We start from the raw sequence: 24,793 nt of genomic DNA on the forward strand, positions 1-24,793 counted from the left end.
TAACATAAAGTAATACGAAGAAAGAAACAACATGATAAGAAAGCAAATAATAATAACAATATGAAGAAGAAAAGGTAAAAGAAATAAAAAAAAGCAAATTGAAGACGGAAATAATACGTAAAGAAAGCAAATAATAATAAGGGTTAAGTATTTTTTTCGTCTCTAAAGTTTGGCTGAAAATCAAATTTGTCTTTGACCTTTTTTGTTATTAAAATCATCCCTAATGTTATAAAACGTTATAAAATCATCCATTTTCCATAAACAATATTTTTTAGATAATTTTACCCTTAAACAAAAAAAATATTAAAAAATAAACTATTAGAAATAAACAATAATTTTTGGACAATTTTTTTATTTTTCTAGTATTTTTACTTTTAACTACTAGAAATTTGCCAAACATACTAAAAAATAAAAATAAAAAAAAATTTATCATTAAAAAAGAATATTTTTTTATCAAAATAATGACACCCAAACAAGCACTTAATTTAAAGTTTAAACAATAAAGATAATACTAACCTCAACGTCGATAGTTCTCACAGTGTGCCAACTAGCATTGAAGCGGTTGATGTCAGGTCCCGTGCGTCTGTACATGCGTCGTTGCGTGTTATATCGTCCGAGGAACTAATAAATATCAACAAATGGTGCAAGAAAGAGAGAAATGTGAAAAAAAGATAGAATTAGGAGTGTTGTGAATGTCTTCCATTTATAGTCACTCTCTAGACTTATCTCATTTACGGTTTAAACGAAATAAATATAAACATATCTTATTTATACGATAAATGAGATAATATAAGGCTCGTATCATATTACATTTGTAAATGTAAGACATTGTTACGTATTCGTACCTCGTTTACAATATAAAAAAAATGACTATACTTATCTTGTTTACACGGCATTTAATAAAAATTTGTAAATATTTTTAAATTAATGTATATTTTTAATTAAAATATTTATTTTATTTATATATATAAAAAACTCGTCCTACAATGCATCAAAATTAGAAAAACTACCTGCAATCTCATTAAAACTCATTAAAACACATTGGTGCATGCGCTCCCTTCCCCACTCCTTGGTTGCATACTTGCATGTATGTGATTTCCTCCTTCTCTCCTCTTGAAATCTTGATGTCCTAAAAATTTTGTTATTTGGTGGAGAATCTTATTCATATCATTAGAGTTTATCTATCTTATATTTTAAAAAAATAAGTTAAGTTTATAAATTAAAATTTTTTATTAAAAATATAAAAAATAAAATTTTTATTAATAATAAATTTATTATATATTTTTAAGACACATATTAACTAAATTTTATTATTATTTATTTTTTTAAAAAATATCATATATTTTTATTCTCAACTAATTTAATTGCTAAATTAATTTATAATTTTTTATTTAATAAATAAATCAGCCTCTTTCAAAAATTTTTATATAAATAATTTTAAATAAATTATAATTTTTTATTTCATTAATATTTATATTAAATTAAATTTTTATTTATATTAAAATAAATATTAAATAATTTTTAAAAAAAATTAAATTATATTTATTATTATTATTATTATTATTATTATTATTTAAAAAAATTGGGAATAAAGGCCTCTATTCGCTCCCTTATGTCGGTCCCTGCGGATAGATTGGCCAAAATAGGCGTTGTGTCTCCGTGCCTTCTTGGTGATGGAAGACCTCTTGGGGTACATCGTGTGTTAAGGAACAATCTTTTAGTTTTTGTGTTTAATTTGTTGCCTACTAAAGAAAAGATGATTTATATGTGTGTTGTGTAAGTAATTTAGGCTGCTTTTTGTAAAGAAGAACTAGAAACTAAAGATATGAGATGGAAAGATAAAAATTTAGTTTTTATATTATATTTTGTATAAAATATATTAACTAAGTTATATTTTATTATTATGTTTAGTTTAAAATAAATATAGAGATTAAAAGGTAAATTTAAAATTTTAATTTTATTTTTAAAATTTCAATTCCTGTGTTTTTAAATTTTTTGGAAGTGATAAAATTTTGTGTTTAAAACTAAAATTTTAGTTTTAGTTTTTTAACTACCAAACACAATATTAAATTTTATTCTTTCATTCTTATTCCTGAAAACAACCACTACCTTAATGTGTACGAAAGAGCATATGAAAGTAGGATTATGAATTTTTTTTACTCTTTTTCTAATATCATTTGTTACATTACAAGTATAATAATAATAATTAAAAAAAGCTAAATATACTATGATCGAAATTCCTGATTTAATTTCTATGTGGTATACTAGCTAGTTACTAGCTCATGGAATGAAGCTCCAATTCTTGACCTGTCCATTTCCGCATTCGTTTTGATGCTTCTTCAACCTGAGAAACACATATAGAGAGGGTATGATTTTTCCCCTTCCATTCGAATGTCACAAAATTTTAACTTTGGTTGTTAATTGTACCTCTCTATTCCAATTGGTAGTATAGATAATATACAGCAAGATCATTGTCTGTAATATGGTCCCACATATCATTCCAATCCAGATACCCTACAATTTCCGTATGCGACGAATAGTAATGTTAGAATCCATGATAATAAGAAATTTGCCTATTTATAGATTAAAGATATATACAACTTAATCATAACGACGAAATCAATCTAATATCAAACTAATAAACATAAAATCAATAGATATATACTTAGATACTATATTCATCTATTTCAAGAATTATTTTGTGCTTAAAGTGGAGGAAGTAGTTATCATAATTGGGTAGTTAAAAGGGTTCTTTACCTGCACTCTTAATCCCATCTTGTAACCAAGAAGAAATCCAAGAGGGAGTCCAACAATGTAGTAACAAAAAAGGTTGATGTAAGCTACCAATGCTTGCCAACCTCCTCCAACGGCTACACCTGCATCATCAACACTTCAACCATTACATTTACAAATTTTTGGGGCCAGCAACTTTTAATATTTTTTGCCATTATTTAGCCAACAAAAATATTAAATTGTCTTTAACAAATAAATTTTACTAATTTATGTGTGTAATTTTTGAAAAAAATATGGATACAAATTATATTGATTTATGTGTGTAAAACTCTGATAAATATAGATACAAATTATATGTGCGAAAATGTCTATAAATATAGGTGCAAATTATTACTAGTCAAGTATTGACAAAAAATGATAATATTTGCTAGTCATGTAGCATTGCTTTTAAATTTGTATTTAGACATCCTTTTCAAACTGTATACTAAAAATCAGCTATCTGTATCGAATACATGTTGGAATACACATTGAAAATGAGTTAAAATAAATTTGTAATTGATTATTGGGATGATCTTCGGATCTAACCTGATATAACTGGTTGAACACTATTGAGTATCATGGTAATGCCAAGAAGTGATGCTAACTTAGAAACTGCCCTTTGCATTTCTACACTCTCAGTGAAAATGACAGCAATATGATCTTTTGCAACCATAATAATGAGAGCAGAAAGTATTCCAAAGATGAGGGACTGAGTAACTGTCACAATCACTGAATACTTTGCTGCTTTCGGGTGCCCTGATCCAAGCTCATTGGAAACCCTCACACTGAGAGGAGGAGAAAAAAAAAAGAAAATTTTTCATTAGTTGTAAGAAAACACAAAAATCCTTTACACTGAGATGAGAAACTAGGATAGACAAGTCTTACCTAATAGCTGCATTGATCCCTATGAATAGCATTCCTTCCCAACCATCTATATTCATGCTGAAACAGGAAAAGAAAGAAGCTAATATCAAATTAATAATTCAAGAAAAAAAAACCCAGGAAGCTTTTGTGATGTATCTCTTTTAAAACTTAGAAATTTATCTTGTTAAGTGCATTTGATTGTGCCTTTTATACAAAAGGAGATTACTATTTTATTTTTATAACAAAATGGTGTTTTGACTTTTGAAGTTTATGTGATTTCTTAGATATGGTTATAACATCCAAATAAAATAAGATCATTTTTTTCTTAAAAAAAAAAGTACTTATTCAAAAAATATGATTTTAAGAATCAGACCGAATCAGTCATTTCAACTAAGTTAATTGAAATCGATCACCATATCGATTCGGTTTAGATGAAAAATCGACTGTTAGAGAATCGATTAACAAATGAAAAAAAGATAAAAATTAGTTAACTGATTAAACCAGTACGTTAATACGTATATATACACTATTAAAATGTGTATAGTCACACTTATATTGAGACTCACACCCATTCAAGTACACATCAACCGTTATATATGTTAGTTCAGAATACAATGATGACTATATTTCTCAAGAAACAAAATTTGTCTTACCATATTGAAAGTGAGCCAACAGCAATAACTGGGTTGTCAAGGTGTCCAGTGAGAACAATCAAAATCATGAAATACCAAATCTCAAGGCAAAGCATGACTGCTGAAGCAAAAGACAACTTGGTAAAATTCCAAAGATCCTTAAATGCTAACCATGACAAACCCTTCCACCCTTCAGTGCACCAATTAACAACATAAACCAATTGTGACAAAGAAATCCCCCAAGCAGTTATATTATATGCTGCAGCAGCACCTGCTGTTCCCCAACCAAGCAACTTGATGAAAAGTGCAAGAATGCCAATGTGGACAATGAGGGATACAAAACCAAGCCATGCTAGAATTGCAACTCTACTTTGTGCTTGCAAGAACTTTTGTGTGGTGAAATTGATGGCTAAGGAGAACATTTGAGGGATGCTTTGGATTGTGAATGTTCCAGCAAGCTCAGCAATTTCATGATCTTGACCAAGGAGTATTAGGATTGGTTCAGAATAAATGTAAATTGGTAAGAGCAATATGCATGCACCAAATAAGATTATCCAAGATCTTTGCATATATATTCCAAGCATTTCTACTTGTCCAGCACCATATGCTTGACCACATAGAGTCTCTAGTGCACTAGCCATACCTAGCTGCAAAATTTGTGTAACAACTTAACAACTCTTTATTTTCTTTCTCTCTGTTACACATTCTCAATATGTAACAGAATAAGTAACTTTATTTGTATTCTAAATACTGCATAAAGATAGAAAAATTAAGAAATAAATTCAATTTGGATTAATGGAGAAAAGGGTTATAATATCTAACATCTAATACAACTATTTGCTAATGAGTTCAAAGAGTTCATTAGTAAAAATTGGAAGTGAAATATTCATAGGTAGCTATATATCATTTTTAACTATATTTAGAAAATTTTTCCTATGATTTTTCCTGTGCAAATGAAAATGTCATAATAATCAAGCAGATATTTACAATGAATATGCTAATTTTAGAACCCTTACCAAGAATCCAAATGATAAATTTGAGATGACAGAGAGGGAGATAGCAACTGCAGAAAGCTCCAAATTACCAAGATGGCCAACAAATATATTTGTGAAGGAATTAACAGCATAATTGCATAGTATATTGAAAGCAATAGGTCCTGCAATGGCCCAAAGCTTAATAGACTCCAAAATAAACACATGAATAAAATCTTTTAAGCCATTTATTCCATGTTCATAGTCACCTAAATTTATCTCCACTAATCCATCAGGTGCATGATGAAGCTCTGCAGCTTCCAAAGAAGAAGAAACAAACAATGGTGTCTCACCCTTTGATATATTAACACCAACCTTAGAGGATAATTTACCAGAGGATGAGCCATTATTGCTCTCCTCTGAATAACTCTTCATCATTTTTTTTAGTACCTATTTTTCTTGAATGTAGCAGTTCTGCACACACATTCACACAAAATCATATACTCTAGAACTTGATTATTTTCATTTGTTTCTATGAACAAACTTGAATCTAATTTTTGTTTGGTGAAAAGGTAGCTATAATTTAGGTGTGGCCTTAGGGGTGAATGAATTTACGACCAAGAAAAAGGTGAAGGAGTTTCATCCATTCACCATAGTTACTTTGTGTTCAAGAATCAACGTTGAGAATCATATCTTAGTGTATTTTCATTGGCCATAGATAGAATAACATTGCGCAAAATCAGTGTAACATTTATTATGTTTTTACGGTTAAAGATTACTCCAACATTCTTGCATCTAATAGATTATGGGCCCTATATAAGTGGATACTAATATCTAATTAGGTAGAGCTTAATCTTTTGGATATTTTATTAGTTCAAAATTTAACACCTTTCCAAATATCTTAAAAACTTAAGTTAGTAAATAACAACAATTACTTATATTTATTCGTATTTTATAGACAGAGTTTACACAAAATTCTTCAGTGGTAAATAATTAACTCTCGTGGTAAGTATAAATAAATTAAATTTGAATGCCGTTGTTTTATAGGTAGGGTGTTCATGGATTGGATTGTATTCGCAGATCCGCGGTAAATATCCGCATCCAATCCAAAAATTGCGGATATGATTCGATCTGCAGACTGATCGGATCGGATAGATCTGCACCCTTTATTAAATTTTTTACATAAAAATATGATTAAAAAAGGTTCAGTTACGCGGATATACTCGATATCTGATCCGATCCGCAAATGTGCAAATCAGATCGGATCGAACTTAACACTAAAAAATACAGATATCATATTTGATCCAGATAGTAATGTCTTGTAACTCCATACATTTATGTATGTTTTAACATTAGAAGTAAAACAATCTTAAAAAGAAACTCACTCGAACTCTCCATTATTAATGATAAATATTATCTTATTTCTTAATTTTTGGTATAATATAATTAAATATTATTTGTTTTGCTTAATTTTTATTTATTTATTACGTTACTATTGAAATATAAATTAATCCTTATACTTTAATAACTTTTGTTCAGATCAATAGGAGTAAATCCTCCAATATCCATCTATCGAAAACCACAATTAATCAACCTTAAAGATCTTTGTAGACAAAATAAGTCACACAAAAGATTAGTCTTAATTTAGTCTCTAAAATTTGAATTGTCCCTATTTAATTTTTAAATTTTGCGAACGTGATTCATGTTAGTCCTAAAACAATTTTCGACGCACAAACGTTAAATTTTAGACGTTAAGACGGTGTTTAGTTGATGTCCACGTCTCATTGAGACATGGACACGATGACACATACATATCTGCTGTTTGGTTTGATGAGACACAAATTTTTAAAGGACAAAGAAACACTAAATTTATGTACCTCCAATTTAGTGAGACAAAAATTTTTTACTTTTACCCTTATTTTTTCTCTTTCTCTTTTAGATTCTACAACCAAATTTATCTTTCTATTTTTTTCAAGAAAAAAAATTGTATTTTAATCTTTTTACTTATTTAAATTTTGATTAATCTATGATAAATTCTAAACTTTAGTTTTCTATTTTTCAAAAAATTATATATTTAATATTTGAATGATAATTTAAAATATTAGAAGAAATAAAAAATATTAGAAGAAATAAAAATTCAATAATGATGATATACAGTGTTTGCAATAATGGGTATACAGTGATAGAAGTAAAATTTGTAGTTGAATGAAAAGTAATTCAATCATTTTTTAAAGATATGTGTCTTGTTCCTTATTTTTGTCAAACACAATATATACACACAAATATTTTATGTCCATGTCTTTAGTGCTTGTGTCTTTGTGTCTATGTCTTATTATATACACAACCAATTGAAGCCTAAAAAAATGCTGATGTTGACAGCCGGATGCTATTTACTCTATAAAATGTGTTTTAGTTTTGGCACTGAAATAGTCCAAAAATGTGATATTAATTAAAACGTTTCCTCTCAAAACAAGTGATTGGACATCGTTTTTTTGGTTATTGGAGCGCAAAAACAAAAACTGCATAATAATAATAATAATAATAATAATAATAATAATAATAATAATAATAATAATGACAAGACCAAAAATAATAATAATAATAATAATAATAATGAGAAAGAGAGAGAGAAGTTCATTCTTACTCTCTTAATTAAGGGAAAAGGGACTCATGTATACAAGAAAATATTCAATATCCACCAAGATATATACACGAAAATGTAAATGTAAGGAGACAGGTTTACAAAACTAACATGCATATTTTTTCCCCAAAAATAAAACACCAAAGAGAAAATAAATAAATACTTATGCATTCTTAAACACAAAAAGCAGCCATCACTTAAACATTTACCTTGGAATCTTGAACACTGCTTCATTCTTTCACTACCTAATAATAATAATAATATGCAACTTCCATACCTAAAGGAATTGCTTTTAATTCTTTCTGAACCTCATTTTTCTCATGATGGCCTACTAACTAAAGTAATGTCTACTGTCAAAGCATGGTAAATTGAAATTGAATCTGTATCTACCATCACCTAGCCATGAACTCCTTCAATCTTCCTCGGATTTAGCAAGTTTTGATCTTTAAAATTGAAACAATTAATCGCCATGTGCGTCTCATCAAAATATCATTTCCTGTAACATGGAAGACTATGATCATTTCGCACCAAATCATAACTGATTGATGACAAAAGTATACCCTCTTCGTTTCCAATACCTGTCACTTTGAAAATTAGGTACATTTGTAAATTAATGTGTTCGGATACAATATCTAAATACAATTTGTACCCAAATTTCCAAAGTGCCATTTTGTGGAAAAGTAATGTTAGGTAACTAACCTTTTTTGGCCAATATTAGCCAAATTTTTAAAAATATTTTAGTTATCTTGAATTCGAGACACTAAATCATAAATCTTTAACCCTGCATCCTAAATTATAAACCCTAAATTCTAAAATTGGCTAGTATTGGCTAACTAAAAGTTGATTTCAAATACTTTTTCTTTGTGGAAAGGAGGGATAACTATTTTACGATCAACACAACAAACAATAGCAACTAGTTGGAAATAGAGTGTTGCAGAACTACTTCATTTCTTCATTCTTTGAAACCATATATTCTGTAAGACAAAACTATTAAGTAGCGTTTGGAAGAGAGACAGAGTGAGAGATTGAGACGGAGAGACCGGGACCGAAATAAATCTCAATATTATGTTTGGTGTAAAGTGGGAGACAGAGATTGAAATAAGAATGAAGCTCTAATTTAATTTGCACAAAGAGTAAAGTTAAAATTAATTAATTGAAATGAAGATATTTTAGATATAAAATGTTATTAAAGTTTCAGTTTCAGTTTTAAAAAATTTCAGTATCCTGTGTCTCCACTTTTTGAAGGGACTAAAATACTAAAATTTTCAGTCTCCCAATCTCCGTTCCAGTACCTCAAAACAAACACTACCTTAAAGGGCACTTAGCATGATTATTGCATTTGTGGGAAATCAGCCTGGAAACATTCCTTGTCATGAACATATGAAATTGACACAAAAAACTAACCTGATCACATATTGGGCAGGAGTCACTTCTTTCCATCCACTCAAGAATGCAAGACAGGTGAAAGTGGTGCTCGCATTTCGTCAGATTTTTGGGATTCTCAACATCATATTCTGCATTAAAAGTGCCAGAAAAGGGAAAAAAGACAAGCAAATTATTGGTTTATGCGGGTGCGTACGCGTGTGCTTGTGTCATTGTCAAAGCTAGAGAACTTTTCCTTCTGATTTTCATGGCCTAAACAAGGAAAATATAGCTTAGAATGATTAACTTTCAATCAAGTTTCCGACCATACCTTCCAGACAAATTGGACAAACATCCTCTTCTTCTGTCAGTAATACTTGAGTCTGATTTGATTTTAATAGCTCTGCCTTCTTTGGAGATATAGGCTCAGAATTTTCTTGAGCTTTAACTTTACTTTCTGCTTCTTCAAGATCTTCTCGTGCAATTAAAGTCTCGAAACTACTACCACTAACGGTTTCTCTACCAGACTCAGAATCTGTTGATGCAGAACCTCCAAAGACCACATCATAAGGCAGAGGCGCAGGAGGCGGCTGGAAAGTATCGGGTGTGGACGCATCCAGGTTTAAGCCAATCAGCAATCCAGCAGTGAGTGTAGCAGCAGAAGCATCATTAGAGGTTAACAACTCGCGCTCCTCCAAAGTTGGCGGGCACTGCAAATGGTAGTTTTTCAGTTTCAAATCATAAACTCCAAGCAAATACTAGAATAGAGATATAGAAAGAATAAAATAGTGATTCTTTTAAATACATTAGTTTCAAATCATAAACTCAAACCATCCTATAAATCTAACAAAATACATCAATAACTAGAAAAAATAATGATTCTCGACTTCTCGTATGGGTATTAGCCCCTAAAATTTATTCTCTACTTACAATTTACACCTTGAAATTAATCATTGTACGAGTTAGTCCATGAATTGACAAAACTCGTATCAACTCGGTCGCTCTAAGGGACTAAATTGAGATATAGAAAGAATTGAGTTAATAGAGTTTTACAAATTCATGGACTAACTTGTGCAATAACTGAATTTTGGAGACGAAACTGCAAGCGAAGAATAACTTAATAGCAGAACCGTACATATTTGATGCAATGGTGCAGCTATAGCATGCCAATCAGTTCCCTTGGAAAAAGCTTACTGATCAAAACAACAATGAAGGTAAGCATGATTAAGTTCGGAATTCTTTTCATGACTACATGTTGGTTGCTTAAGAGGATTTTTTACTTTTGATTTTTAAAAAGGGGACAAATAACTAAGAGAAAGAACAAAAAACTTAAAGGATAGTGCAATCTAGATGAGATGAGTAGTATCAAACTATCAATGTAAACACTATTTGTCATCATAAATTTACTTCCGTAATCGGCCAAAAGCGTATAAGGAAATAAGCTGCATGCTATAAGCAACATTAGTAGATCAGATACCATATGAGCTACATACACTACGAATCAGGTAACAAAAGGGCGAAAATTACTAACATAGTAATAAACTGGTGTTCCATGCAGATGAGGTTTTCTGGCAGAACAACAGCAACCTCCCATTTTCCAGTCCTTGTTTCTAATATTTAATCAAAACTACTTTTGATTGCCTCATTCTCTTCTGCTACGTCGCATCAAACGGAGATCGATCAGAGTTCACCAAACTTTATACATAATGTTTTGCTATAACAATCCAAAAATGGTATTCAAGGTGAATTAACAACAGAAATGAACTCATACTTTTCATAAAGACACAATAACATCAATGGTAAGCATGAACACTGCAGAAACAAACACGGTGTAATCATTTCGGTTTTGGCTCCTTTAAAGAACAGATTATTCTTTAGAGAGTAAAGTTCAGCATCTGAACTGTTGACAAGAAAATCAATGACCTCAAATTTAATAAGACAGAATTTTAATCAGCAGTTTCAGATGAGTGGTTTCTTCAAAATCTGTGACACTTAAACTAATCAAGGACTTCCATAGAAATTATTCATTCATACATATACACATCATCACAGAGTTGCTAGGGATACAAATTCCTTATCCAACAGCTTCAATCCTCATCCCAGTTACAGATTCCTATGATTGGCATGTAAATTCCAACCAAAACTAAAACTTTAGAAACAACAAAACAACCCACAGGGTCAATTAAAGTATTAAACCAAATAACATGAAAAGAAAAAGAGTACATAAAAGCAATCAAAGAATAGCAGCACCCAAAATTCACCTTCAGACAAAGATAAAACAGAGCAAAACACCACACAAACCCCCAAAAAAAACCACCCCTTTTCACAGAGCAAGAAATAGGTTAGAATCCATGAACCACCACAATCAATTCAAGAATGAAACCCCATTTACACACCAAAAAGTAAAAGAAGCAAACAAACAAGTGGTGTGTGGCCAGCAGTTACACACACTCCATGAATAAAAAAACTGTCAACAGTGAAAAAGGGTGGCCAAAAAAATTGATATGGAAGGCACCAAAAGAAAAGAAGCTTACCCTTTTGGAAGGGAAGGGAAGGGAAGGGAAGGGAAGGAAAGAAAGGTGAGAGGAATTGGGTAGCAGGAAAAAAGGGTTGAGGTTGGAAGGTTGAGAAAGGTGGCTTTTTTTCTGTGTATCTTTCTTCTCTTTGTATACACTTGTTTGTTTTGTTCTCTTCACATTCACTCAGTACATAGTTACAAGGTAAAGTACATTAACATTGTATCAGATTGAGTTACATAATTGTCACATACTATCAATACATGAATAAATAAATAATAAATGGATTATGTATTTCATATAAAACTCTCAGAAATTCACAAAGTGGAGTGTCTTTAATCATCATTCATCAATAAAATAAATAAATTCCAATTGAGCCTGCAATTTGTGGTGGTTAATCTTCTAAACATCTTGTTTGAATTTATAATCTTATGTTCAATTTTTCATCTGCTTTTTTCAGTACCCCTTAACAGTAACTAATAGTCTTATTAGTTTTGCCAAAAAAATAACAACTTAATAATTTAAATTTTACATAAAAATTCAATTATATATCTTTACATAAGCAAAATAAATAGTGTTTTATCCTTTTATTACACACTATTTTTAAACATGCCATTGTAATAATATTAGTTTTTCTTTCTTTTTTTTTAAAAAAAAAGAATACTATGTTATTGTTTAATTAACTAGTAACAATGAATGTAACTTTCAATATGATGTCCTAATCATTTCTCTGTTTTCCCCCTCATTATTCTATATCATTATTTTACGCGTTTTATCATATTAAATGTAACAATTAATGAATGTGCAAATAATAAATTATTATTATTATTATTATTATTATTATTATTATTATTATTATTATTATTATTATTATTATTATTTTGAGTTATAGCTGACCAAATAAATCTTATAAAAAATGCTTCTCGTAGAATCTACACATTTCAATAAGGTCTGTCCTCTGTATCGAATATATTACACTCGACACAAAAATCTCAACCACTTATTTATGCCATGGTGTAATTTTCCATAAGACTTTTGTGTCTATCATTTTCAAATTAAATATTAAATAACATTCTAATTCTATTTATGGCTACTTTTTGTTAAAAGCACTCTTCTTGTTTTATAGGTGCATCTCTTATGCGGCCATGATTTTTCATTTTTCCATTTCTTTGCAAATGAAGGAGTTATCATTAAAGTCAACTCTTTTAATATTTCAACATTTTTAGCTGCTGGCCAAACATTAATAAAAATGTGAATATAGAATTCAAATAAATTGAAAAACATATTTTATTTGGTAGAGTAATAAGATTTGTCCTTGTCATGAATATACTTTTCTTATTAATTCATTTTATTTGTTTGACAACTTTTCTAGAAAATATTCTTATATCACATATTATATTTATTAAGTCTCACATTATCTAAAATTAAAAATTTAATAATCTTTATAAATATGAAATAATTCTTATTTCTTGAGCTAATTTTTGGAATAAATTAGGTCTGTTTAATTTCTTATAATATTAACGATAATAAACTCATTCATTCATAAATATGAAATGTATTTTGTTGCTTTTGGCTGTATTTAAATATTTGAGGAAGCATATAATTTTGTCACAAGTTAGAAGCAAATTTATTATCAACTTTCACTAAGTAATATAATATTTAAGCAAATATTTTACTGTTAAAGAATTTATTAGGCAGCTTTTTGATTTGGAATTTGGAGGGTGAGCAATATAATTGGTTGATAAGAAAGTTGTTCAACGTCCATGGATTTGGTTGGTCTGTTTCTATTTCTAATTAAGAGTTTTTTAAAGACTAACATTGTAGTGAACACGTTGTAATCCATGGAAGAACTTAAATTTTTCCTAAGATAGTGACACGATGAAAAGAGGAGAAAAAATCTATAATATTCTCAATTTTTATCATTTAATTTTTTTTACTTTAATTTTTTTAAAACTATATAAATTTAAATTAATTTTTTTGAATTTGTTCACAACAATTATATTTACCATATATTATGGGAATTGAGAAGGTTTTGGTGCATATAGTTTTGTTTTCTAAAATATTCTTTGACATATATATTCAAAAAAAATAATTTTTCTTATAATTTCTAAAATTTGAACATAAAACACCGTAGCTATAGTAATCTCATATTTATTATCTTGTATATATTTAATAAATAAAAATAAATTAATAGTCAAATTTGTACCTGTTAATACACTAGTACTTATCTTACTTATCTCATCCAAGTTTGTTCACAAAATACATTGGTAGTTATTTTGTATAGAATTAACTGTAAGGATGATAATATTAAGTTAGGTTTCAAATAATTTGAAATAAGACGGAAAAAAAAATTTAACATCAACATTGATGTTTATTCCAAATAATTGGGACAAAAATAATATTTTCCCAAATTTTACATTTAATGTATTCAAAGAATATGAAAACTAATTTGTAATTTACAAAAATAATTTCCCTCCCTATCTCAATTAAATTTGACATTAAAAGTAATCTAATACTTCTTTTGAAAATGATCTCAACTGATTGCACACATCTTAATATCAAGGTTGAATATTTGAGAGCCTTCCATTCTAACTAAGCTGAGATATAATAAGTTAATAACATTATTATAAACATTTATTGAAGAGTTAAATAGAACACATAGAACACTAGTTGATTGAGACACTTAGCATGAAGTTTCATACTACACCTCTTACACAATTGCTTTAATCTTATACCATTCAAAGACAATTTATGTCCTGAATAATAATCACATCATATGAACAAATCCCATTTTACAAAAAATTATCCCTTGCTTGATTCCTATTATATCCTATAAAAGAATGATAGAAAACAAACCTTATGCTGAAGAGAATTTACATGACACTTTTCTTTGCTTTGATCACTGTTATTGGCCTCAGAACTCACAAGTCACACTCCTAGAATGATTTGAAGTCAGCAGCTATATATATATTCCTCTTATCTAATAGAGGCAGCCACAAATTTTTGTGCCACCAACTCACCTTAACACAAAAATACTAAGATCTTAAAAGATCCACCTTATTCTCTTTTCTACACAACTATCCCATACTCTCTCCGTTTAAGAATAACTGTTATCTTGATAAATTTGGTACATCGAAATGTTAATGTATCTAGACTCCAGGTACCACCAGATATATTAACTTTTCGATGTATAATTTATCAATTCTGACAATTATTCATGGACGGAGGGATTATACGTTATTCTAACCACTTCTTGGAAGCGAATTCTGATGAGTCAGTTCATAGTTTCCATTTGCTGGTAGATGATTCTCACTATCCACAACATTTGCCTTTGAACAAAGGAAGAAGAAAGAAGATGTATATATTGTAATATGCCAAAAGCTGTAAACATTTCAAAAGAGTGCAACACATGAGATAGAGAAGATAGAAAGAAAGAAAGAAACATGTTGAGATTATTGTTGTAGTTTCTATGCACTGTTAGTATAAAACTCTTTTTACGCTGACATCTGTTCAATTGTTTCTATGCCAACTATCTAAAAATGGAAATTTTATCTCTGTGATAGTACTTGATTGGATGTTAGTATAAAAGAGTTTTACGTTGACAGTGCATAAAAATTGAAGTCTGATATACCTATGCCAGAACCAGTAGTTTTCACTAGTTTCGAGTGTCCAGCTTACTGCTGCCATGGCCAATGCGGCAAAACCGGCCATAGCATAAGCCAAATTGTACCGTCTCAGAAGTGTCCTGACAAGACTAATGATCCATGTCTTTATGGTTTGAAAACTGCAGTGAAAATTCATCATTAGTATTCTTTTAGTCACAAGTAAATCTCGTCAACCGTCGGCACAAGATGTTCACATGTTAATCTTAAAGCACACACAAGGTGAACAGTTAAACGCAAATCTGTGATCGCTCATGAATACGAAGCCGACTAGAAGCAATGGGAAAACATGCCTTGAGCACCAAGCAATTGCACGCGAAACAAATCTACTATCCGAAGTATGGAGAACTCACCTGAGACGTAAATTCAATGGGAATCTAACTGGAATTGAAAGGGATCTATACTTTGTTGAGATCTCTATCAACCATCCAATAAGAAGACCAAGAGCACCAATCACAATAACAAGAAGAATATTGGAAGACCTGCATCATTCCACATAGTAAGCACAAAAAAGACAAAGCATCTTTAACGGGAGCAGGTTTTGCGTGCACGTGTTCTCATGTTCTTATTCTACTGGTTCAAATACCTGGTTGCTTTTGTTGCTGCCAATAGGGCTGTAAGGATAGCAATAACTGTGTGGATTGCTCTCTTAAATACTTCATCAATGGTAGCAAGATAAAGAAAAGTGCTAATCACAGCCATGAAGGAGAGCCAAAAGTCCATGAACTGACACGAGTAAAGCAAAAGTTAGTCCATCAAGGATTAGTTCAAATCCATTCGAAAAAACAATTTGATCTACGGATAACATCATTGAGGTAAAGGCCATAAGCCAGGTAATTCATTACCTATTTGGAAACTACAAGTGACCCCCAAACGGCTCAAGACCAAACGAGACACAGATTGCTTAAAACAACTAAATTTCTAAGAAAATTAAGAGGTTTATTGATGCTTGTACCAATAATGTGAGCAGTGCGCCAGTATCATTTTCAAAAGCTTCTCTCTTTATATATTTTTGGAAAGAATCAAAGGAATATTGGCAGCAGAGTCCTAACCTGTAGGACATTATAGCTTAATGCACACCAGGTGCCAACATCACATGCATGATATAGTCCACTTGAAATTCCACTGGATGTGAATAAAACCCATTCTGCTAATGCCTGCATAAACAAGTTATTGATTTCGTAACACACAGAAGTCTATATAATGAATAACCTGTTTTGTTGCTTACTTAAATCATCCTCAAATTAAAAGAAAATCACTGGGTTAACACAAATAAAAGGAGTGCTTTGTCCTCAACATGTAACTGAACAAAAAGATTTGATGACGTTCTTTAGCATTGCTAACTGAACAAAGTCGTCAAACCTTTAATATTTTTTTTTTTTAATGAACTGTGTGTTAATCTAAACTAGAAGGAGAAAAGAAAGAGTTGACAAGAGTAAGGGAAAGAACAACCTTCTTCCTAAGGGCCCAATAGGCAGGAAGTATGGCTGCAGCATTCGATACAATGAGAAAAATTGATTGTCGAACATGTCCTACAGAAATGGTAGTCATGGAATCAGATAAAAATAACATTACAATGAAAGGAAAGGAAAATGCAAATAGTTGAACCTTGATACAAGCAATCACCTTGATGAGTTACAATTTCAATGCTACAGTCAAAGCCTCCATGGTTTCGATCACAAGAGCAGAAGCTGAGTCAAGAAAATAAACAAGTAGAATGGTAAATTCCTTAGTAAGTTGGAGAACAAATGCATAAGATACAATGTCTCAGTCATTACAAGGAATTTTATGGTTTCAGTTTAGCAGTTTAAAGAAAAAACAGATTGAGAAGGGCTTAAATAAACCTGTATGATGTCAATCCGCTAGCATCGAAAGAGAATTTACATTCGCCGTGGGAGGAACAACGTTTTGGGCACCGTTCAAGCGAAATTGACATGATAGTTGGCCCCTTTAAAGAATCGTTGCTGGTATTAACATGTCTTAGACCAAATCCCCAAGTTCCTTCTCTAGCATACATAATATAAAAATCAGCCTTGTCATCCCTTGAATCATAGAGCTTGAAAAACATTGACGGATCACTTCTCCTTGTCTTGTTCACATAATAATAATCCCAGCTAACAAGCGACGGCAATCCACCAAATCGAGCATATATTTCATAATTGATCTTGACATCCGAGGAAAGCTGAACATGAATATTTCCTCCGGCTCCACCGCGAGGTATGTCCAAAAGAAAGAAAGTCCAAATGTTATCTGGTTGTCCATTGTATGATGAGTTGCTTAAAAGTGGCTCGAGAGGGAAGTTTGCCGAATCATGTGATGCTCCGCCATTGACCGGTAAGTAGTACGATTCAAACGGGGTTGGACCTCTCCTTACAAATGTCTGCAGAGAACCATTCTCATCTCATCAATTAACTCATTCCTGCGTGTAATTATCTTCAAGCATCAAGATATAGAACTGATTGTATAGCACAAGGAGTTCTAAAAGTTTATTATTATCGTTTCAAAAGATAACAATCAAGGTGACACAGCTCAAAAACAAAAACAGAGGCAAAGAGAGACATCTTGCAAACTCTACCTGGAGCATGTAGCTATTCATTGTACAATTTGGCCCACCTTTCCCAAAAGGGCATTGAAGCAGATGCGACACCATTGAATAGCAAACTCCAGCATTGCTGTCCCGAGTTGTCGTAAGATTGACAGGTACTATACTAATGTACCAACGACCAATTAGTGGAGAATGTATAACCAATGGAACTTTATTTAAATCACTGGTATAATCATACAAAGTTGCCGAAGGCATTGCACCGTGTCGAATAAAACACATTAAATGAACATCATTTGCAGCAGAACTGCTATTCAAAGATGTAGTGTTGAATCTGACATCTTTAACTGTAAAGGTAAGTTCTTCTGCCACATTCATTATATCCAAGGAGAAGAAGTTTGGTACACCTTCATGACCACAAAACATTTTAAAACTACTCCTGCAGGTCACAACATTCTCCATTACTGCCGTGTTCGCCATAACCGCCAAAGCATTATAGTTACCGGAAGATGTGCATGAGAGTGGATATACTGTACTGTTACAGAAATTCCCCCTCATCATTGAATTTGCGCATGCTTCCACGCTGATATTAGCAATGAAGGAGTATGCCGGACCTCGGATAATCTACGGACACAGAGATCATAATTCTACATAAGGAATGCATCAAGACCCCAGCTAAGGGAAATAGAATGAATCGAATTAAAATATGTAAAGAATTTATTGTAGTAAGGGGACACTTAGAAAATAAATCATACCATCTTTGACTGTGTCCTTGTAGGTCCAATGCCATTGAAAAGGCCAATGTACCAAACACCTGGAGATATCTGAAATATAATTTGTCATGCATGATTATATGACATATGATATATCAATATTATGAAAAGAAAAGTGTAACTCCCTTGCAAACTAATCCTTATCCATAGCTGTTTACAAAGGAACACTTCCTAAGGACAAGACTGAGGTGGCTGCCAAGAAGTTCTTGAGGGACAAGATCTATAGCACACATGATTCCTTGGACAAGCTCACCATCATCAATTCTCTTTGCCACAAGAACCTTGTCCGCTTACTTGGTCTATATATATTGAAGTTTTATTTAGATCATTATGGATTACTTTATTGCTTCTGCTGCGTGTTATGAACACCTAGTAATCCTACAAACTAACCCTTATCCACTAATAAAATGGGGTTACAGATATAAAATTAATCTTATGCCTTCACCTAACAGTTAAAGTGTCTATATGACTGCAATTCGGAGGCTGAGTATTCCTACTCCACTTCCTTATGAAAGTCAAATTATCCATTCCTCAAGCCAAACAAGGTCAAGTTTGAGGAGCATGCAGGAAACTTGATTTAAAACTAATAATGTGCCTTAATAACTTAAGCTTTAGGAGTACAACCCCTCAGCAATTGGAATTCGATATCATCATAAGCATCTATGACTATGATCAAAGATATTGCTATAAAGTAAAATGGAGCTACAAAAATACCTGATTGTTTGTCAATGTCATAGTGATATTTTTCTGCATTGGAAAACACTGCTCTACATCAAGACCATTTATCCCTGAAGGAAAAAGGAACAAAAAAAAGTTACCATAATGGAACATTGACGCCACAAAGTTCAGGTAAGAGATGTCGTTCATTAATTTTCTTTTTGCTCGAGAAGGTAAACACAGATTGAGATACAAAAAGTGCTGGACTACTGTCAAAATATTTAAAATCAATGTGCAAGTGTGCGACAATAGGCCAAAAAGTAAACAGTATACATTTCTAGTTCATCATTCATTCATTACGTAATAACAAAGAAATCGCCATACACTAAAGGCAAAATTCTCAGTTTCTCATAAAATTATTAACAATAAGTATACAAGTTCAGAGTAGAGAGAAATTAAGATGGAATTTGCATTCTAGAAGTCTGGTTTTAAGAAACAGTGTAACCAATTTTCTTGCCTACCTGAGATTGCTGAATTCGTCATTGATATGTTTAAGGCATCTGGCAGTGGAGGACTTCCATCTCTAAAGCATATGATCGGCAACATACTCTGTGGAGCCGTTTCAATTCTTGAGATATCCTGAAACAGTGTGCATACGAACAAATGAAAGAGGCAAAAAATACGCCCGATTCCACCGATCACACGGTAAGATGATATCTTAGAGAGCTACGATAATCAGAGAGCTATTTCATTTTAACTTTTAACCGATACAATATGAGGCATCGTAAGACAAGAACATCAAAATAGAATAACATGAAATGAATTCAATTAACTGTCATCATTCCTACCAACAAAGAAGTATGAACTGAAAATACTTACAAGGTCTACATTTGAGTTCAATGCTATAGACAGCACAGAGAACCATGGCGGCAAGTCAACTGCAGCATGCATCACATACCAATTAAATCACCAAATCAGAAGGATTGAAGAAAAAATAAAGGTTACTCTTCACTCTTTAAACTCTCAAGTAATACTATCTGAAACGTATATTTCAATGCACCACAAATTAGAGATCAAATGAGAAATACTGGTTCTTCCAAATCAAATAATATTGCATCCTATTTTTCAAAACTAATTTTGGTCAACAGTTTAGGCTAAATGATAAAATACTTTCATGAGTTAAGGCTAAACTCCATAATTCTTAACTGTCTTAGTCCAGTAATATGGAAAAACAGGCATGCTTAATATGATTAAATTCAATCAGAGAATTGCATAGGACTCTTCAGAATAGGTAAATTGAAGACAAAAGGGATCACTGAAGAATGATCATGACGAATCAACTAACAGAAAGAGAGAATATAAAGAAAAATTGGGTTCCTACAGTTGCAAATTCAACTTTATATTACATTTCAATTCCGACCCACTAAAATTCAAACTGCAAAACGAACAAGTAGAAGAAAAAAAAGCAAAATTATGATCATAAAAACAAAAGGGTAAATGCTAATTGACTCACTCACCTCTGATATAACGCAAATCAAAGGGTCTGAGCCTAGTCTCAGGGTAGCTGAAGCTCGAAACAGTAAAGGTTTCGCCACTGCCACCAGCTTCATCAGTTGAAGAGAACACACAAAAGGAGCATGAAAAGAGCACAAAAACAATAAGAACCAAATTGGGATGATACCATAGAATCAAATTGAAAGCCATGTTTTTAACTTCATATAGTTGTGCAATTTTGAGGCAATTATTTCTCAGATCATGGAAATAGAGATGGTGGGAAGTGAGAGTGATGGAAAAGGGTATTAGAGGATTAATAAATAAAATATTAGCGAAAAATCTTTGTTAGTGAGAGTGAGAGTGAGAGTATATGTGGTAAACTACAAGTTGGAGAATGAGAATTATGTGTCATTTAGCAAACTTAAAAATTAAAATAATTAAAAAAGTATTAAACAGAGAACGGAAGATCTATGTTGTCTGATATACACTGATGTTTTTGTTTCTTTTTTTTCTTTTTCTTTTTCTTTTTTTTTTTTGTGAGAGACTCAGTTAAGTTAAGTCTTGTTTGTGTTGACTTGAAGTCTTGAATGATTGAATCTAAGGTGGTTATTGGTTAGAGACCGCTAAGACATGACCATGGTTACGCGCTACAAGGAGAGTGGAATGCAAGTGTTTTTTTAATTTACCAAATATGAAATAGGTTAAATTAGACAATTAGCCCTTATATTTTTACTGAAATAATAAATTAGTTTTTAATTTTTACACTTTAAAAATTTGTAATTGAATTTTTAAATAAAATTAAATTTTTTAATTTAGTCCTCACTATTTAAACAACTTTTGATTTAATAGAATATTCATCAGCATATTCGCTATTTAAACATGTGAGTTACACATGTTTGATAATAAAGATTAATTTGTAATTTTAGTGAAAATATAAAGACTAATTGTATAATTCAACCATTTAAAAATGACTAAAAACTTCTTAGGCTATCTGAACCCACCCCACCCTCTCCAATTCTCTCACTCTCACTTTTTCACTTTCCAAAACAACATCTCACCCCACTATCCACCGTCCTGTGTGTTCTACTTTTACATTATCACCGAACCCAACCTTCCACCCCTCCACCATCCACCGTCCACCCCCAACCCCAACCCTAAACACAACAACTCTCAACTGCTCACAGCATCTTTGGTGGCGGCGGAATCTTCATCGTCATTGTGCCGATTATCGTTTTCGGCTTCCTCGTCGTCGTCGGATCTAGCTTGACGAGCCACCACCTCAAGCTTCTCCTCCTTCTCTTCATTGATCTGCTGGTTGACCTACTCCTCCTCCTCAGAGCTCGAACAACTGCAAATGGCTTCGTCCGAAGATACTTGCGGCTTCACAGGCCTCGTCATGGAACAAGAACTCTTTTGAAAAACACATGATGTTAGGAATTTTTGTTTTCTGAGAGAACGTCCACTATCCTTTTCTATCTTCGTCATCTCGTTCGTCAAATTCTTCAAGAGATTTAATCCAACTAAGAAACCACTAATGAATTGCTTTGCAACCTAAAGAATACGGCACCTCACAAGCAGCAGTCATGGAGCACAGCAAAAGAGGGGCGACGAAGACGATGAATTGGGTTGCAATAGTTGTAACTGGGTTGCTGTTTTTATATTATTGTGATAAATTGAGCTACTATTTTAGTTAATTTGTGGAGGAAATGGAAGAAGGGAGGGGAAGAAGAATAGAAATGCTGAAGAGAGGAAGAGGAAGAAGAAGGAGAAGAAGAAAGAAGAAGAAGAAGAAGATGATGATGACATTATGGTAAATGTGTATTTTTTTTATGGTAAACGTTATTGAGAACCTAATTATAAAATTATATTTTGTACAGGAATTTAATTACAAATTTTTAAAGTGTAGGGACCAATTTACAATTTCAGTAAAAATATAGAGAACAACCGTGTAACTTAACCTGTTAAATATCATTTAAATAAAATATATCTTTATAAAAAAAAAGTTTAATTTTGATGTCTTGACAATATAAAATATTTTACACAATAGTATAATCACAACCGTTCTTAATGCGTATTTAATATCTCGGCAGCCAAATACTAAAAACTCGGACACATACCACACAAGTTAAATGTGCTCAGAAAAACAGTATCATTTCCAAGCTTGATATGCTTGGACCAACCGAGAATCTCGTAAAACTTGAAATTAGCACAACATACTCTTATCCTATATAAGAAACAAAAGACATCGCACGAAACTTATTCATCAACACTCTTTATCTACTTAATTAGCTCATCTTTTCTTTATTATTATTCATTTTTTATTTGAGTGTCGGAGTATCTTTTGTAGGTATTTCATCCGCGATGTTGAATCAAGCTGACTTATAGCCCTTTCGATGAGAGCAGTTTGCTAAGCTGTCATAGCTCGGCAAGACCATCACAGACGAAACAGTTCTTTTGAATGACCATTTACGTGATCAATGTAAAATATGATTATTTTTGCTAATGTAGTATTATGTAATTAGATACATGTGTAAAATAAATTTACCTAACATAATACACCAAAATTAAATTTTTATAAAAATATAATAATAAGAATTTAATTTTAATATATTAATAGTATAAAATTGTTCAATTATATTTATTTTTTGGATAATAATTTAAACATTAATTGTAAAAATAATTATCTTTTTTTGACATAAAAATGCTTAGTTAGATATTCGTGTAAATTTTTTTATAATTATTAATTTATCAAAATTAAATTCTAACAATAATTAACAAACTGACTATATTACGAGAATATAATTAAAATAAATTATTTATATAGCAAACACTCCTAATACAAAATAAAAATATAGTTATTATTAATTAATTATGTATCTAAATTATTTTTTAATTAATGAAATAAAAAATATATGAATTGATTATCAAAGAAATATATATAAACATGGCGAGATTGATTAATTATTATTCATTTTCTGTTAACATCTAATTAAATACTATTACGTGATAAAAGCGAATTTCTTTTAAAGATTAAAATATGAAAATGAATTTTTTATCTACATAGTAATATATAATTTAGATATTAATATAATTTTGTGTTACGATGAATATAAAGAAAATTCAAATTTACTATTATTCTTTTGTGGTAAGTTTGGCTTGATGTATAGTTTGTCTTGTTCAGAATTGAGTTTGTCTTCATTTAGAATGAACGAGGTATATGTCAACTTTAAGAAAAACGTTGACAAAAATAAGAAATGGGTATAATATTATTAAAAAATGGATATAATGTTAGTAAAAAATAATTCTGTTATAGCCGAGATTCTCTCTAATTAAAATAGATCACATTCTATTTATTTTACTCTAATTCTAATTTATAGATATAATTATGTCGGATTATAACTTTTTTGGGTCAAAGTATAATTTTATTGGTCGAGTAATAGGTGACAGTTATCGAGTAATACGGAAACGGTCGAGTTATAAATCTAACGACCGAATTATGTGTTAGTAATTTATGAGTTATGAAATATTTTTTTACCTAATCTCCAAAGGAGGATGTTTCTATAAAGATGCGTAAACCGTCTTTTTGTAAAGACGCTTATGTGCTGCATTAATGGACGTATTAATGAACTGGTTATTTTTTTAATTTCTTAACAAATTAGAATAAAACCGATTCTTTTTATAACAATAACAATAAACCCAATTTTTTTTAGAGAATCTAATTGTATTTTTTCAGAGATATATTTGTCTTTTTATCAAAAAATTTAAAAATATTCGATTTAGATCATGTAATTCGATCGGATCAAACCGAATCTAATAATTATAATGCAGACAATTGGGTTTATTATTGTTACTATAATAAATCGATTTTATTCTAATTTAAAAAATAAATTATTAACCGATCTAATAA

The 24,793-nt window shown here is 30.9% G+C and overlaps 3 protein-coding genes across 6 annotated transcripts; all 3 read right to left on the bottom strand.

Moving 5' to 3' along the window:
• Positions 1-2,229: 2,229 nt before the first annotated feature.
• LOC130975674 (protein DETOXIFICATION 34-like) lies at positions 2,230-5,677 on the bottom strand. Its single transcript, XM_057900428.1, has 7 exons — positions 5,285-5,677; positions 4,290-4,915; positions 3,658-3,714; positions 3,319-3,557; positions 2,758-2,876; positions 2,428-2,514; positions 2,230-2,344 (listed from the first exon to the last, which is right to left on the bottom strand). The coding sequence occupies exons 1-7, from the start codon at positions 5,675-5,677 to the stop codon at positions 2,276-2,278; spliced, it is 1,590 nt and encodes a 529-aa protein (XP_057756411.1). The 3' UTR covers positions 2,230-2,275.
• Positions 5,678-7,891: 2,214 nt separating this feature from the next.
• LOC130976122 (probable E3 ubiquitin-protein ligase RHB1A) lies at positions 7,892-11,971 on the bottom strand. 4 transcript variants are annotated; one of them, XM_057900889.1, is made up of 5 exons: positions 11,777-11,971; positions 10,774-10,894; positions 9,574-9,952; positions 9,285-9,394; positions 7,892-8,458 (listed from the first exon to the last, which is right to left on the bottom strand). In XM_057900889.1, exons 2-5 carry the CDS (start codon positions 10,834-10,836, stop codon positions 8,309-8,311), a joined length of 702 nt encoding a protein of 233 aa, XP_057756872.1. In that variant the 5' UTR covers positions 10,837-10,894; positions 11,777-11,971; the 3' UTR covers positions 7,892-8,308. The 4 variants fall into 4 exon arrangements, with proteins under 4 accessions (XP_057756872.1, XP_057756874.1, XP_057756871.1 ...); XM_057900891.1 differs by having other exon boundaries at positions 7,892-8,376; positions 10,774-10,956; positions 11,777-11,961; XM_057900888.1 differs by having other exon boundaries at positions 10,774-10,956; positions 11,777-11,961.
• Positions 11,972-14,419: 2,448 nt separating this feature from the next.
• On the bottom strand, positions 14,420-21,228 carry LOC130976121 (uncharacterized). The gene is made up of 14 exons (XM_057900887.1): positions 20,910-21,228; positions 20,272-20,330; positions 19,914-20,031; positions 19,450-19,523; positions 18,718-18,786; positions 17,996-18,586; positions 17,265-17,800; positions 17,047-17,111; positions 16,873-16,952; positions 16,473-16,577; positions 16,007-16,146; positions 15,774-15,902; positions 15,390-15,542; positions 14,420-15,139 (listed from the first exon to the last, which is right to left on the bottom strand). The coding sequence occupies exons 1-14, from the start codon at positions 21,094-21,096 to the stop codon at positions 15,001-15,003; spliced, it is 2,445 nt and encodes an 814-aa protein (XP_057756870.1). The 5' UTR covers positions 21,097-21,228; the 3' UTR covers positions 14,420-15,000.
• Between the last annotated feature and the right edge of the window lie 3,565 nt (positions 21,229-24,793).

Source organism: Arachis stenosperma, chromosome 4, assembly GCF_014773155.1.
Source record: "Arachis stenosperma cultivar V10309 chromosome 4, arast.V10309.gnm1.PFL2, whole genome shotgun sequence".
In the NCBI taxonomy this organism is placed as follows: Eukaryota; Viridiplantae; Streptophyta; class Magnoliopsida; order Fabales; family Fabaceae; genus Arachis; species Arachis stenosperma.